The sequence below is a fragment of the Entelurus aequoreus genome, linkage group LG22, assembly GCF_033978785.1.
Source record: "Entelurus aequoreus isolate RoL-2023_Sb linkage group LG22, RoL_Eaeq_v1.1, whole genome shotgun sequence".
Lineage (NCBI taxonomy): Eukaryota > Metazoa > Chordata > Actinopteri > Syngnathiformes > Syngnathidae > Entelurus > Entelurus aequoreus.
Window position 1 is genome coordinate 6,326,013 of NC_084752.1, and position 17,946 is coordinate 6,343,958.

The following is a 17,946-nucleotide window of genomic DNA, read 5'->3' on the forward strand; positions in this document are numbered from 1 at the left end:
CTCTACAGTCTATTCTTGTTCTTAGAAATGAAGGCTATTCCACAAAATTGTTTGGGTGACCCCAAACTTTTGAACGGTAGTGTATGTTATGCCATTGTTTATAAATTTGGTAAATAAATAACCCCAAAATGTATATTTTGTTGTTTTCTTACTGTACCGAAAATGAACCGAACCGTGACCTCTAAACCGAGGTACGCACCGAACCGAAATTTTTGTGTACCGTTACACCCCGAGCATTAATCTTCCAGCTGTATACTGACTGCATATGCCTTTGCAATTCTTCCAATATTCATTTGTTTTCAACATCCATCCCATCGTCTGTATATTCTGCCGAGCAGCGTGGTGATTGTTTTTTGTTTTTTTTCCCTCCTCCTCCTCCTCCGTTTGCCTACGGTGGCTCTTCAAGGTTGACCCGGGTTAAAGAAAGACGGCGAACCGTTCATCTGCCTCCCTCTCCCCCGTGCTCGCACTGTCCTCAGAGTGCGGTGCCTTTCCATTGCCATGGCAACAGTGGGGGCGGTAGAAGGGAGAGGATTGTGAAGAGTGACAGCCTTGACAAGAGTCTGGACCCTGGAGTGACCCCGGGGTGGGGGGGGTGGGAGGGAAGGGAGGCAGAAGGCCGGTGAGGAGGGTAAGGGAGAAGAGCCAGGGAAAGGTCAGCGCCTTGACAGTCACATGTGATTACAGTCAGGAGGTTCAAGGGCATCCAACACAACCACCTCCCTCTGTCCCCTGGTAAAAGGTCAGCGGCAGAGCACAATAACGCAATAAAGATACATAATAGGCAAATCACATCTTGACCAGGACTCTTACTTCTCCTCCTTCTTAGTCAACTTGTAAACACGGCCTAATTAAATCCCCGCCGCTCGCTTGTCCTCGACCGTGCCGAGTCGTCGCCGCCACTGCCCCGTCGTGCGGTAACGTGAGTTGCATCATCCCTTTTTTTTTTTTAACTAGGTCACTTCTTCTCACCCCCCACCCCCCCCCGCCTCTCTTTCTTCTCCAACATTAGATGGTCATGTCTGAGTCGCTCAGCTCTCGCAAACCTCCCCCACATCTGTTCAAAACCAGGCTGCCGGTGTCTGGGGGCTAATTATACCGGGCTAAATAGTCCCCGGCGCCAGCGGCTAAACGTGTGCCAGCAGATGGGCACTGGCGTTGCGGGCGGGGCAAGGGGGAGGGAGGTAAGTAAGGAGAGGGTGGCCAGATTGAGCCGTACGGGGGCCCTAGGTGGCGCCCCGGCAGACTGGCATCATGTGGGTAACAGCCGTGCCACCCACTCACCAGCGCGCCGCCACCACCATAGGTGTGAAATCACACTTTGTACTCGCTTTGCTTCTTCGAAACAAGGCCCGCCGCCGTCTCTTGAGGAGATTTTACTGGCACGTTTCTTTCTCCTTACTGAGCAAATTAAAAGCGGGCTCGCCACCATGGAGCTTATCGCTTTCCAATGATGATAAAAGAAAATGACCTTTACAGAGCCGGAACCATAAAAAAACATCCATCAAATGTTGAATGGTACGTACAGGTAAATACTAATAGCTTTATGGCCACTAGACAGCGACAACTGATAGGTGACGCCGATAATGTCCCTCACGTCCACGTTGCTTGCAAAAGCTTCGCATTTTGCTTCAAAGAGGAACTGCGCTTTTTAACATTTTTCCTACCATTCACGATCCTTATTGTGATAGGGTAGGTTACTCTGGATGCGGAATGCTGCTCTGATAAAGGACAAGGACTGCGGTCAGAGAGTAGGGCACAGAGAGGTGTGTGTGGTATAGGTGTGTGTGTGCTATTTTAGTCAGGAACGCACACAATGCTGTTTACACAATCACCCAAGAGCCCATATTAAGCAGAAACGCTACAAACAGGAAATGACGTCTCAGACTAGATCGCCAAATTAAGAGCACAGGAAATCTAACATCTCAAAACGGCGTCAGAATAAGATAAGACTAAAACATTTTCTGACACTTATGTAAGACCGAAGCACGAATTTAAAACATTTTTTTTATGCATTCTAACTCGTAAACAAACGCTAGCAAAAGTCAGCTAAAATGGAGCTTATGGGATTCTAAAAACCTCCAACAACATTTTATAAACATGTTGGATATGTAATGTAGTAACAGGCACATTAATGGTAACATATAATGTTTACGTATTTTGCTAATTTCAAGCACTAATTTCACAGATGTCTCATGACAGACTCAGTAGAAACATTTAAGTCCCATCTTAAAACTCATTTGTATACTCTAGCCTTCAAATAGACCCCCCTTTTAGACCAGTTGATCTGCCGTTTCTTTTCTGCTCTGCCCCTCTCTCCTTCGTGAAGGGGGGGGGGCACATATTCTGTGACAACAGATGAAGCGCTAGTTGTCCAAAGTCAGGACCCAGGGTGGACCACTCATCTGTGCATCAGTTGGGGACGTCTCTGCACTGCTGACCTGTCTCCACTCAAGATGATCTCCTGCTGGCCCCACTATGGACTGGACTCTCACTATTATGTTAGATCCACTATGGACTGGACTCTCACTATTATGTTAGATCCACTATGGACTGGACTCTCACTATTATGTTAGATCCACTATGGACTGGACTCTCACTATTATGTTAGATCCACTATGGACTGGACTCTCACTATTATGTTAGATCCACTATGGACTGGACTCTCACTATTATGTTAGATCCACTATGGACTGGACTCTCACTATTATGTTAGATCCACTATGGACTGGACTCTCACTATTATGTTAGATCCACTATAGACTGGACTCTCACACTATTATGTTAGATCCACTATGGACTGGAGTCTCACTATTATGTTAGATCCACTATGGACTGGACTCTCACACTATTATGTTAGATCCACTATGGACTGGACTCTCACTATTATGTTAGATCCACTATGGACTGGACTCTCACTATTATGTTAGATCCACTATGGACTGGACTCTCACACTATTATGTTAGATCCACTATGGACTGGACTCTCACACTATTATGTTAGATCCACTATGGACTGGACTCTCACACTATTATGTTAGATCCACTATGGACTGGACTCTCACACTATTATGTTAGATCCACTATGGACTGGACTCTCACACTATTATGTTAGATCCACTATGGACTGGACTCTCACACTATTATGTTAGATCCACTATGGACTGGACTCTCACAATAGTTGCATAAGGTAGTCAGTGCTCTGATCACGGCTAAAAATAGTTCCTTAACGTTAGCGCTTTATAACAACAATATTGCCAGCACTTGGTTAATGTTCAGTTCACGACATATAAATGGTGTATTGTTGGCGGGTTTTGGATGTTTTTAGAGGGCTTTATGGGTGCAATACATGAATACATTTAGCTGCTTTGAAAGCCACCTCGTACTTGCCGTATTATACGAATTAGAAAGCAATAAAAGGTAAAGTAGGATCTACTAGCTCCATCTCAAACAGGCTTAAAAGAACTACCTCTTCACAGTAGGGAAGACCCTGGTGCTACCACAAAAGAAAACCGTACAAGCCTTTAAAAAGTGGACATCCTGCTTAAAGTTCCAATGATTGTCACACACACACTAGGTGTGGTGAAATTTGTCCTCTGCATTTGACCCATCCCCATGATCACCCCCTGGGAGGTGAGGGGAGCAGTGAGCAGCAGCGCCCGGGAATCATTTTTGGTGATTTAACCCCCAATTCCAACCCTTGATGCTGAGTGCCAAACAGGTAGGCAATGGGTCCCATTTTGTGCAGTCTTTGGTATGACTCGGCCGGGGTTTGAACTCACAACCTCCCGATCTCAGGGCGGACACTCTCACCACTAGGCCACTCAGCTAAAGTCGGAGTTGCTATTGGTTGATGAAACCACCAAACAGCAAAGCATATACCAATGTTGCGACCTGGAATCGTCTATAAGAATTCTCTCCATACAAGTGACTGTCATTTTGTCCGTTCACTCAAGGTTTTGTTCATTCTGATTAGCAGAATTACACAAACGGATCATGAAAGGTCAAAGAATAATACTGATATGTTTAACCTTGCAGAGCACAGCCATTTATTGATATAAATAACCTGGGAGATTTGTCTCATCGCAACATTCTCCTGTAACATACAATCAATCGACTGGGGAAAAAAAGGCATGTATAGATCAGTGGTCCCCAACCACCGGTCCGCGGACCGATTGGTACCGGGCCGCGCAAGAAATTAAAAAAAAAAAAAAAAAAAAAAATTTTGTTTTTTTTTTTAAATTAAATCAACATAAAAACACTATATATACACATATTGTGTATGTGTATGTCAATATAGATCAATACAGTCTGCAGGTATACAGTCCGTAAGCACACATGATTGTATTTCTTTATGAAAAAAATAAAAATAAAAAAATAAAAAATAAAATAAAATAAAATAAACCCTGGTCCGTGGGACAAATTTTCAAGCTACAAAAAGGTTGGGGACCGCTGGTATAGATGATAGATTTAATCTTACCTGAAAGCTTCATCAGCAACTCAGAAGCCACTTTAACATTGATGTCCTGGCTCAGCAAGCTCTTCTTAGCCGAGGGACTTCCGTCGCTGGGTTTGAGCGACCTCGGGCGCTCAGAGGCTGCCGGGACACCGGCGAGCCCGTCCTGGCAGAAGGTCCCAAGGAAGCCGGACTGGATATGACACTGGGAGGCCGGTCTGGGACTCAAAGCGTCCTCCATTTTGGGTTCTTCTTTAAAGTGGAACGGAGACTTAAGTGCTTCCCTCTGGTTGGCCGCTATAGTCGGAAATGAAAGAGAGGAAAAGGTAGAATAAGAGGCCTGATGGGAACAAGGGGAAAACTGGAAGGTCTTGCTAGAATGTTGACATGGAAAAAGACCCGCAGGTATTCAGGGCAGTTTAGGGCTACACAGTTTTGGCCAAAAAATTTAAGAAAAAAAGTTTTTTCTCTGAATACTCAATTTTTGGGCAAAAAATTACTACGTGTATTGAAATAGGCTAGTACAATGATAAAATAAATAAAATAACAATAAAGACACATTTTGGTGACTTTATTCGTTATTAGAGATGTCCGATAATATCGGCCGGCTGATATTATCGGCCGATAAATGCTTTAAAATGTAATATCGGAAATTATCGGTATCGTTTTTTTTATTATCGTTATCGTTTTTTTTTTAAATTATTAAATCAACATAAAAAACACAAGATACACTTACAATTAGTGCACCAACCCAAAAAACCTCCCTCCCCCATTTACACTCATTCACACAAAAGGGTTGTTTCTTTCTGTTATTAATATTCTGGTTCCTACATTATATATCAATATATATCAATACAGTCTGCAAGGGATACAGTCCGTAAGCACACATGATTGTGCGTGCTGCTGCTCCACTAATAGTACTAACCTTTAACAGTTAATTTTACTCATTTTCATTAATTACTAGTTTCTATGTAACTGTTTTTATATTGTTTTACTTTCTTTTTTATTCAAGAAAATGTTTTTAATTTATTTATCTTATTTTATTTTATTAATTAAAAAAAAAAAAGTACCTTATCTTCACCATACCTGGTTGTCCAAATTAGGCATAATAATGTGTTAATTCCACAACTGTATATATCAGTATCGGTATCGGTTGATATCGGTATCGGTAATTAAAGAGTTGGACAATATCGGAATATCGGCAAAAAGCCATTATCGGACATCCCTATTCGTTATTTATGTCAGCAATTCAGCTTTTTCTTATGACATTATACTAGGGGTGTAACGGTAAACAAAAATTTCAGTTCGGTACGTACCTCAGTTTAGGTCACGGTTCGGTTCATTTTCGGTACAGTAAGAAAACAACAAAATAATAAATGTTATATTTGTATCAACATGTGATAGCAGGGACCCTGCCATTCAAAACTAGGCTGCTGCATTACTAATGATTCATGTAACTATAGCTGAAAAAATGGTACAATAGCAATAGGAGAGACTATTCATCCCTGAACACCATGGAGTTCATGTAGGCTTAATGATGCACTTACATTATTATATCAACTATCAGAGACAGAAACTCTTCATTTAACATAATGTCCTTTTTTGCTGCTTCAACACAGCTCAATCAACACAGAAAAAGGTCAAGTAAAATAAGTTTACAGACCACGTAGGTCTGAGTAAATCCAAAAAACTGCCATACTGTCGAGGTCGCTTTCCTGTTTTAACAACATGTTCTTCACCCTCTGCGGCACTCGTTATTAGTTTCTCTTCTCGATCAAGAATCAACGCGAGTCAACAAGATGGCGCAAACCAAAGTTGACTGCTAATCACTGCCACTGATCACTGATCACTTCCTGCGTTGCTTGGTTACCAGAGAGCGTGGGTCTTTGTTCATGCAACCAACCTTGCTTTGCAACTTCCGGTTTCTTCCGACGAAAAAGAAATGATTACGATCAAATGTCTGAGCGAATTTATTTTTTCTCGATATTGATTACATGTCTATCGCGATATATACTGATATTGTTTTATTACCCAGCCCTAATCATCGTGTTCATTCATTTACCATAATTATAATGAATTCCATTACAATTAATTTCATTAAGTTATGATTTGGAATCAATGAATCTTGTCGCCCTAGGGCAGATAGTCAAAAGCGCTGAGTAAACCAGTGAAACTTCTCTCCAAATATTACAAAAAAAACTTGGGCCTGCCTACTTCTCCAGCAGTACACAGAAATTTGATGGATTTGGCCTTTTAGGAATTCAAAAATTTAATAAAAAACATCCAACGGAATCAGTGGGAAATTAGAACGAGAGTGCTGGACCCATTCAAAAATGGACAAATTGATCAGACAATTAATCTCTGTTGGGTCTCAAGTCAGTTTACCGGGTTTTCTTTGGCTTTTCAAAATAGATACAGTAGAGGCCAAAAGTTTGGACACACCTTCTCATTCAATGTGTTTTCTGTATTTTCATGACTATTTACATTGTAGATTGTCACATCAAAACTATGAATGAACACATGTGGAGTTATGTACTGAACAAAAAAAGGTGAAATAACTGAAAACACGGTTTATATTGTAGTTTCTTCAAAATAGCCACCCTTTGCTCTGATTCCTTTTTCGCACACTCTTGGCATTCTCTCCATGAGCTTCAAGAGGTAGTCACCTGATATGGTTTTCACTTCACAGGTGTGCTTTATTAAAGCTCATGGAGAGAATGCAGAGAGTGTGCGAAAAAGTCATCAAAGCAAAGGGTGGCTATTTTGAAGAAACTAGAATATAAAACATGTTTTCAGTTATTTCACCTTTTTTTTGTTAAGTACATAACTCCACATGTGTTCATTCATAGTTTTGATGTGACAATCTACAATGTAAATAGCCATGAAAATAAAGAAAACACATTGAATGAGGAGAAGGTGTGTCCAAACTTTTGGCCTGTACTGTATACGGCTACCATGTTGTCAGTGTTGGTAGTCCTAGAAGTAGAAACCGTAATGATGGCAACAGAACGGTGGTACTCAAAAGGCAAAGTTAATTACACTACCGTTCAAAAGTTTGGGGTCACATTGAAATGTCCTTATTTTTGAAGGAAAAGCACTGTACTTTTCAATGAAGATAACTTTAAACTAGTCTTAACTTTAAAGAAATACACTCTATACATTGCTAATGTGGTAAATGACTATTTTAGCTGCAAATGTCTGCTTTTTGGTGCAATATCTACATAGGTGTATAGAGGCCCATTTCCAGCAACTATCACTCCAGTGTTCTAATGGTACAATGTGTTTGCTCATTGGCTCAGAAGGCTAATTGATGATTAGAAAACCCTTGTGCAATCATGTTCACACATCTGAAAACAGTTTAGCTCGTTACAGAAGCTACAAAACTGAGCAGATTGAGTTTCTGGAGCATCACATTTGTGGGGTCAATTAAACGCTCAAAATGGCCAGAAAAAGAGAACTTTCATCTGAAACTCGACAGTCTATTCTTGTTCTTAGAAATGAAGGCTATTCCACAAAATTGTTTGGGTGACCCCAAACTTTTGAACGGTAGTGTACATCTTTGTTATTTTTTTCTTTTGCTATTAACATTGCATTTATAGGAAGATTACAAACTAACTTAGCAAAGTATATGCTATCATCAAGTATCAGCAAACACCCCACCTACTACCTGGCCTTTTCTTGGAAACCACCAACGATCTTTAAACTAATCCACAATTCTCTGTCATGCTTTTTTGTTGACTTCAGTCTCAACTTTTGCTGCCCCTTAAAAATGTAGAATCCTTGCTGTTGTGCAAATCCTCATCGGATGCAAAAGTTGCGATACGAATCAGAGCCGTGTCATCCTTATCTGGCATCTCTGTAGGGTGCAGCCTCGCTCGGTTGGTTGGCGGAGTGTGGCTGTCACATGCCGCTTTACACACATCTTCAAGAGAAACTGGGCCGCGTCTAATCTGCCTTAGATGAATAATTAATAATTAGCCACGGAGCAACCTCCGATAGCCGCCAAAAAAAGAACAACTCGTCTTTGTATCTCTTTGTCACGTCTCATTACACTCACTGGCTTGAAGATTTTTAGACAGACAACAGAGTTGAGGGTTTGAGGAACCCTCAAAAGTAGAACGATTCAAAGTTTGACCAAAATCTTTGGGGGGAAACTTGCTTTTGAATCATCACTCAAGATCTCAGTTTATGGAGAATCAACTTCATAAAAGTCAACTGCACGGTTGAACTTCTACTTCCACTGGAGAGGAACAGTGACTATGTCAAGTAGGGGTGTAACGGTATGTGTATTTGTATTGAACCGTTTCGGTACGGGGGTTTTGGTTCAATTCGGAGGTGTACCGAGCGAGTTTCCACACGGACATATCAAGTAGCGTAGCGTAAGTTGTGTAAACAATGCACACCGAAGCACAACACACGGCATGCTAGCAGCTAACGGGCTAGGATAGACTGACCATACGTCCTCTTTTCACCGGACATGTCCTCTTTTGCGGAGCTGTCAGGGCGGAGTTTCTTAAATGCCTCAAATGTCCGGCATTTTGAGTTAGGGTTGCGTGTATTTTCAATGTACGTTCAGGGTTAAGAAGGGGTTAAAAACAAAACAAATTGTGCGCGCAGCAGCAGTGGTGAGGGAGGGGCAGAGACAGAGAGAGTTATGATAAACGCGCATGCGTCGGCAGGCTCTGCTTTTTCTCCATAGATTTATCAGATTGAATTTTTTATTATCTATAGCAGGGGTGTCAAAAGAAAAATATTTTTGGAGGAAGATTTTGCAAATTTGGTAATTAAATAACCCAAAAATGTATATTTTGTTGTTTTCTTACTGTACCGAAAATGAACCGAACTGTGACCTCTAAACCAAAATTTTTGTGTACCGTCACACCCCTAATGTCAAGTCTTTTTTTCAGCACCCAAACAGTGGCCCAGTTTAGTGTAACCCCCCCACCTGACATCTCTAACCACCATAGGCCCACATCATCCATCTGTGCCGACTCCGGCTGATTAATGGTAGAAGGGGTAGAGGGCTTAGTGTTTTGACCAGCTATGCAGCATCCTTTGATGCCGCAGTGCCACACCATGGCAGGCAGGCCGGGGGTGTAGTTCAACGGGGAGGAAGGCGCGGGGTTGTGGGGTTGGTATATTGCCCTTAAAGTTTACGGGCAGTGGTTGCAGGGTCACACCCCACACCAGCTGGAAATGTCACGTCGTCAGATGTCAGCGAGCAGGCTAAGTATAACCTGGTCAGCACCTGGAAGGACGTCCTCTAATTAGAAGCGTGTCAGACCATGTTGGATCAGACGGGGACAGGACTTTTGGTCCCTACTTTACAAACACACATGGAAATAAATGAGCAGCTCGAGGACATATTAGCCCAGGGGTGGGCAATTAATTTTTACCGGGGGCCGCATGAGCAACCCGAGCACTGCTGGAGGGCCACATCGACAATATTTCAATTAAATTTTGCTCATTTTGATATATACCGTAAGATAAATAATAATAATTAATAATAATAGTAATACTTCAACATAGTGTGTGTAACAGCATTCCATGACTAATATAAATAAATTAACATTAATAATAAATGACAGTAAAATAAGCACACGTATGACTGAGGAGTCATAGTATAACTTTGTGTGGTGTTTGAGTTGTCCAACTTTTTGTGTGGCCATAAACGCAGCAGTGGTTTAGTGCTATGCGTGTTGGTGACAGATGACAAGTTGGTTTTGGCCTGGTTTGTACGGCAGAAAATGACTAGTTTTTCGAGATAGTAGTGTTTTACTCATGTTTTTGGTGTGGTTATGTCCGAATATAAACAGTTTTGCTCAATAAAGTGATCGATATAATTCCTGTCCTCGAAGCATCTCGATAGACATTACAATAATTGAACGGTGTTCAATTGAACGGTGTTGACGAACACCGTTAGGGCCGCTTGTTGTCACTGTCACTCAGAGTTGCATTGCAAAATTACACAGAATAAATGTGTTTATTTTGTTTAGAATTCAGATGGGATTTGATTTGGTGCATGGCATATATTTGCTGCGCGCAGCGGACGCTTGAGCAGTGCGCAATTGGCACGCACCTTAGAGGGAACGTTGCTTGGCAGTTCATGTCTTGTTGAAAACACGCCATTCCTCATCAACTTTTCTTTTTTTAGCGTCTCGGGGGTAAACCGTGCATCACTTGTCGCTGCATGTGCACCTTCACTCGCAGGTTACACACGGACACACGCCCGTAAATAATACTTTTCAAAATAAAAGCAGCACAGTTGTATTGCGCGCACGACATAGATGTTTTTTCAACTTTATTTTGTAATTTGCGATTGCAGCTGTCTGTTCACATTCACTCACAATCACACGGAAGTAATACAAATAACAATTTTCAAAACAAAAGCAGCACCGTTGTATTGCACACTCGACATAGATACTTTTTTACATTTATTTTGTAATTTATAATTGGCCTCACGCGGGCCGGACAGGGATGCACAAAGGGCCGGATGCGGGCCGCAGAATGCCCAGGTCTGTATTAGCCCATCCTAATATAAACTCAGGCTATGTTGGCCTTGCTTTCACTTACTAGGGATAGAACAATTTATGAAAAAAAGACCAATCGTTGACCTGACACGGTAATGGTGGATTATTAGGAAATATATTCTGGGGTGTTAAAACAACAACAATTTACATTGAACCCAGCAGAGAACGGTGGCACAAAACCGGGACCAGATCCAAATTGTGGATTCTGTGAACCGTTCCACACCTATCACTTACCCAGAAGAACGATACATTTATCAACTTACTGGTGTCAAACTCCTTTTAGCTCAGGGCCGCATGGAGGAAAATCTGTGTACTATTAAAATCTTGGCATTAAAACAAAAAAAATTAAGACATCTTCAGATTGTTTTGTTTGTCTTACTTTGGCCAACAATAGAACAAACACATTCTGAAAATACTACAATAAAAATATAGAAAAAACTAGGGATGTCCGATAATGGCTTTTTGCCGATATCCGATATTCCGATATTGTCCAACTCTTTAATTACCGATACCGATATCAACCGATACCGATATCAACCGATATATGCAGTCGTGGAATTAACACATTATTATGCCTAATTTGGACAACCAGGTATGGTGAAGATAAGGTACTTTTAAAAAATAATAATAAAATAAGATAACTAAATTAAAAACATTTTCTTGAATAAAAACGAAAGTAAAACAATATAAAAACAGTTACATAGAAACTAGTAATTAATGAAAATGAGTAAAATTAACTGTTAAAGGTTAGTACTATTAGTGGACCAGCAGCACGCACAATCATGTGTGCTTACGGACTGTATCCCTTGCAGACTGTATTGATATATATTGATATATAATGTAGGAACCAGAATATTGATAAAAGAAAGAAATGGGGGGAGGGAGGTTTTTTGGGTTGGTGCACTAATTGTAAGTGTATCTTGTGTTTTTGATGTTGATTTAATAATAAAAAAAAAAACCCCAAAAAACCCGATACAGATAATAAAAAAAACGATACCGATAATTTCCGATATTACATTTTAACGCATTTATCGGCCGATAATATCGGCAGGCCGATATTATCGGACATCCCTAGAAAAAACTACTGCCAGCGGTAAAGTTTAGATTAGACCTGGGCAAATTAAGGGCAGATGCGGCCCGTTAAGTTTTTCAATCTGGCCCGCCGGACATTCCCAAATATTTTTTTTAGATCTTTAAGATGGAAAGTGTAGCTGCCATTATGATGTGCAGTCATGTTTTCTAATGACCGTAAGTCTTCAACTGTACTAAGTATTTCAATGGTTGGAATCTGCGCTTATAGATGATATACCAGTTACTATGGTAATCTAATTAGTTACTATGGTAACCTAATTAGTTACTATGGTCATCTAATTAGTTACTATGGTCATCTACGTCACAGCAGCTCAGACGAGGCACCAAGCAGTGTGGGCGGGGAGCGTTTCCACAGACGCGGAAGGAGATTTTCACAACAAAGTTCTAAAGCTTAGTGCTATATAGAATAGAATAGAAAGTACTTTATTGATCCCTGGGGGAAATTCAGCAAATATCAGATATATCAGATTGTAGGTGGGTTCATTTTGTACCCTTCGCGTTCATACTTCACTGTTTGTTGCGTTTCACTTGATTGTAAAATATGTCGATCGAAAGGGGGTGTGACGTTCATATTTTGTCAATATTCAGTGTTTAATCGTTCATAGAAAAATTTAAAATTCCATTCTGTTTTTTAAGGTGGTCTGTCATAACGTTTTTAGCATTCAATCAGACATTATTGTGAGGTTTTGTATTAGTGTTCCTAAAAATAGATATACGGGCCCCTAGACACATTTTTTTCTCTAAATGTGGCCCCCGAGTCAAAATAATTGTCCAGGCCTGGTTTAGATCCATGAAGGCAAGAAGAAAGTGAATGAATGTTTATAAGTTAAAGTTAAAGTACCAATGATTGTCACACACACACTAGGTGTGGTGAAATTTGTCCTCTGCATTTGACCCATCCCCTTGTTCACCCCCCTGGGAGGTGAGGGGAGCAGTGGGCAGCAGCGGTGGCCACGCCCGGAAATCATTTTTGGTGATTTAACCCCCAATTCCAACCCTTGATGCTGAGTGCCAAGCAGGGAAGTAATGGGTCCCATTTTTATAGTCTTTGGTATGACTCGGCCGGGGTTTGAACTCACGACCTACCGATCTCAGGGCGGACACTCTACACTCCTAACTGAATACATATGCATAAGAAAATATATCTTTTAATGAATTAAGTAAAGTTTATGACAAACACAATATAGAATGTGCGATATAACAGGATAATGCATACGTTTATCATTTGTTTTCAAAATGGTTACAATAAAGTGGGACCCCATTTTTATGACTTGACGGGGTCCCTGGGACCCCATTTTGGAAGTTCCTAGCGCCAACACTGATGGAGTATTGGTGCGTGCAAAACAGCAGCAGGCGGCTGTGGCCTGCGGGCCGGTTCTTATACAATTTAAATATCATCCCGGGGGCCATAGATCATTCATTTGCGGGCCAGGTCTGGCCCGCCGGCCTTGACTTTGACACTTAGGATCTAGGGCAGGGGTCACCAACGCGGTGCCCGCGGGCACCAGGTAGCCCGTAAGGACCAGATGAGTAGCCCGCTGGCCTGTTCTAAAAATAGCTCAAATAGCAGCACTTACCAGTGAGCTGCCTCTATTTTTTAAATTGTATTTATTTACTTGCAAGCTGGTCTCGCTTTGCTCGACATTTTTAATTCTATGAGAGACAAAACTCAAATAGAATTTGAAAATCCAAGAAAATATTTTAAAGACTTGGTCTTCACTTGTTTAAATACATTCATTAATTTGTTTTACTTTGCTTCTTATAACTTTCAGAAAGACAATTTTAGAGAAAAAAATACAACCTTAAAAATGATTTTAGGATTTTTAAACACATATACCTTTTTTATCTTTTAAATTCCTTCCTCTTCTTTCCTGACCATTTAAATCAATGTTCAAGTAAATTTATTGTTTTTATTGTAAAGAATAATAAATACATTTTAATTTAATTCTTCATTTTAGCTTCTGTTTTTTCGACGAAGAATATTTGTGTAATATTTCTTCAAACTTATTATGATTCAAATTCAAAAAAATAATTCTGGCAAATCTAGAAAATCTGTAGAACCAAATTTAAATCTTATTTCAAAGTCTTTTGAATTTCTTTTAAAATTTTTGTTCTGGAAAATCTAGAAGAAATAATGATTTGTCTTTGTTAGAAATATAGCTTGGTCCAATTTGTTATATATTCTAACAAAGTGTAGATTGGATTTTAACTATTTAAAATATGTCATCAAAATTCTAAAATTAATCTTAATCAGGAAAAATTACTAATGATGTTCCATACATTTTTTTTTAAATTTTTTCAAAAAGATTCGAATGAGCTATTTTTTCTATTCTTTTTTTCGGTTGAATTTTGAATTTTAAAGAGTCGAAATTGAAGATAAACTATGTTTCAAAATTTAATTGTCATTTTTTTCGTGTTTTCTCCTCTTTTAAACTGTTCAATTAAGTGTAAATATCATTAATTATTAATAATAACATAGTTAAAGGTAAATTGAGCAAATTGGCTATTTCTGGCAATTTATTTAAATGTGTATCAAACTGGTAGCCCTTCGCATTAATCATTACCCAAGAAGTAGCTCTTGGTTTCAAAAAGGTTGGTGACCCCTGATCTAGGGTCACTAGGCTACACAAGCAGAATTTGTCAAGAGATGGGCTCCACCCTGCAGAGATCAGTAGCCAATCAAAGAAACCCTAAACAGCAACATGAAAAAAAACAACAACTAAGAATCTGGTATGCAAAAAAATAAATAAAAACAACTTATCAAGTGACCTGATATCCGTGTGTGTATGGAAAATGTTTCCAACAATTGATCAAAGGAAAATGTGAGGAAAATAACATTGCAATGAGCTTTAAGGGCTTCCACCGCTATAAATAGTGTTTTCCACCAGGAGTCTATAACAATATCAAAATCAGTGTAGTAGTGACGATGATGAAAACATTTAGTACCTATCAAACATTAAGATTCACTCTGTCTTTAGAGGTTTTGGAAACAGAACTTTAAAAACAACATTTTGGTGACCTCGCCGATTGATGTTAAGATTTGCATAATGACAAAGAATAGGTACTAGTCACATTTGAACGGATACCAGTACTCAGCAGTACCAATTTTTGATGATAAAATCTAATTTGTTATGACATTTAAAAATGAGCTGGTTATGACAACTGCTGTTATATCTTTTTTTCATCATCATCACCATTACAATGAATTGGTTAACGTGGACCCCGACTTAAAAAAGTTGAAAAACTTATTGGGGTGTTACCATTTAGTGGTCAATTGTACGGAATATGTACTGTACTGTGCAATCTACTAATAAAAGTGTCAATCAATCAATCATATCCTTTGCAAGTGTGACATTAAGTTGCAATTACAGTCTCAAGCCAAAGACATTAGATGTCAGTAGTGTATAGTTTACGGTGTTTTTGTTGTTGTTGCGCCCTACAAAGTGTTAATACCGCAAGTATTGTTATTACGCACCAGCTGTTTCATTGTATAGTGCATTTTAGTTGTAGTTTTTATTAACACATGTGGAGTCCATGGTTCTCGACCGGAAAAGGGTGGAGTGCCATCTCCGGGTTGCGGAGGAGACACTGCCCCAAGTGGAGGAGTTCAAGTACCTCGGAGTCTTGTTCACGAGTGAGGGGAGAGTGGATGGTGAGATCGACGGGCGGATCGGCGCGGCGTTTTCAGTAATGCGGACGCTGTATCGATCCGTTGTGGTGAAGAAGGAGCTGAGCCGGAAGGCAAAGCTCTCAATTTACCGGTCGATCTACAGTACGTTCCCATCCTCACCTATGGTCATGAGCTTTGGGTTAGGATCAAAAGGACAAGATCACGGGTACAAGCGGCCGAAATGAGTTTCCTCCGCCGGGTGGCGGGGCTCTCCCTTAGAGATAGGGTGAGAAGCTCTGTCTTTCGGGAGGAGCTCAAAGTAAAGCCGCTGCTCCTCCACATGGAGAGGAGCCAGATGAGGTGGTTCGGGCATCTGGTCAGGATGCCACCCGAACGCCTCCCTAGGGCGGTGTTTAGGGCACGTCCGACCGGTAGGAGGCCACGGGGAAGACCCAGGACATGTTGGGAAGACTATGTCTCCCGGCTGGCCTGGGAACGCCTCAGAATCCCCCGGGAAGAGCTAGACAAAGTGGCTGGGGAGAGGGAAGTCTGGGGTTCCCTGCTTAGGCTGCTGCCCCCGCAACCCGACCTCGGATAAGCGAAATAAGATGGATGGATGGACATGTGGCGGTGTTAAAATCGCTAAAGCTAACTAGTAAAATGTCAACAGCAGAGCCAATGTATATTAGGATTTTTGAAAAAGTGGAATTTTACCTAAAGGCCTACTGAAAGCCACTACTAGCGACCACGCAGTCTGATAGTTTATATATCAATGATGAAATCTTAACATTGCAACACATGCCAATACGGCCGGGTTAACTTATGAAGTGCAATTTTAAATTTCCCGCTAAACTTCCGGTTCAAAACGCCTTTGGAGGATGACGTATGCGCGTGACGTCGCGAGGTCCACGGAAGTGTTTGGACCATTTTGGACACAATACACAGAGCTCTGTTTTCTTCGACAAAATTCCACAGTATTCTGGACATCTGTGTTGGTGAATCTTTTGCAATTTGTTTAATGAACAATGAAGACTGCAAAGAAGAACGTTGTAGGTGGGATCGGTGTATTAGCGGCTGGCTGTAGCAACACAACAAGGAGGACTTTGTTGGATAGAAGACGCGCTAGCGGCGAACTCACCTTGACTTCCTACGTCTCCGGGCCGCCGACCGCATCGTCAAACGCTGGAACGCAGGTGAGCACGGGTGTTGATGAGCAGAGGAGGGCTGGCTGGCGTAGGTGGAGCGCTAATGTTTTTATCATAGCTCTGACGAGGTCCCGTTGTTAAGTTAGCGTCGTTAGCAACAGCATTGCTAGGCTTCGACAGGCGTCGAATACACATTAACCGTGTATTTACATGTCCAGTGTTTGGTTCGGTGTCTCCTGATAGTAGTATTATTGATCTTCTGTCTATCCTTCCAGTCAGGGATTTATTTATTTTGTTTATATCTTCATTTGAGAACGATGCTATCACGTTAGCTCAGTAGCTAAGTGTGTCACCGATGTATTGTCGTGGAGATAAAAGTCACTTTAAATGTCCATTTCGCGTGCTCGACTCTCATTTTCAAGAGGATATAGTATCCGAGGTGGTTTAAAATACAAATCCGTGATCCACAATAGAAAAAGGAGAGAGTGTGGAATCCAATGAGCCAGCTTGTACCTAAGTTACGGTCAGAGCGAAAAAAGATACGTCCTGCACTGCCTCTAGTTCTTCACTCTAACGTTCCTCATCCACGAATCGTTCATCCTCGCTCAAATTAATGGGGTAATCGTCACTGTCTCGCTCCTAATATCTCTCGCTCCATTGTAAACAACGGGGAATTGTGAGCAGCACTACCGCTTGTGATGTCACGCTACTTCCAGTAGGGGCAAGCCTTTTTTTTATCAGATACCAAAAGTTGCAATCTTTATCGTCGTTGTTCTCTACTAAATCCTTTCAGCAAAAATATGGCAATATCGCGAAATGATCAAGTATGACACATAGAATGGATCTGCTATCCCCGTTTAAATAAAAAAAATTAATTTCAGTAGGCCTTTAAGTTGGAGTGTTCTTAAGTCAATTTCTTTGTTGGCATTGAACATTGAAATGTGCGAAGAGCCAGCTATGACATCACACACAACCCAGGTAGCAAAACATGGCACTGTTGGATTATACGTGAATCGGTGCCAGGATACGGCCATTCCGATTTATGACCCGTTTTGCTATTTACCTTGCTAATGCTACTTGCAAGGGTTCTTATTCTCCGTCCATCACAAAAAA

The 17,946-nt window shown here is 40.8% G+C and overlaps 1 protein-coding gene across 1 annotated transcript in view; it reads right to left on the reverse strand.

The window, feature by feature from the left end:
* The window catches only part of LOC133639872 (zinc finger protein 827-like), a 233,438-nt gene that overhangs the window by 81,297 nt on the left and 134,195 nt on the right, over nucleotides 1–17,946 (reverse strand). Inside the window, exon 5 of the mRNA XM_062033537.1 lies at nucleotides 4,481–4,753. Within this exon, the coding sequence (XP_061889521.1) occupies nucleotides 4,481–4,753 (273 nt within the window). The remainder of the gene's footprint in view (nucleotides 1–4,480; nucleotides 4,754–17,946) is intronic.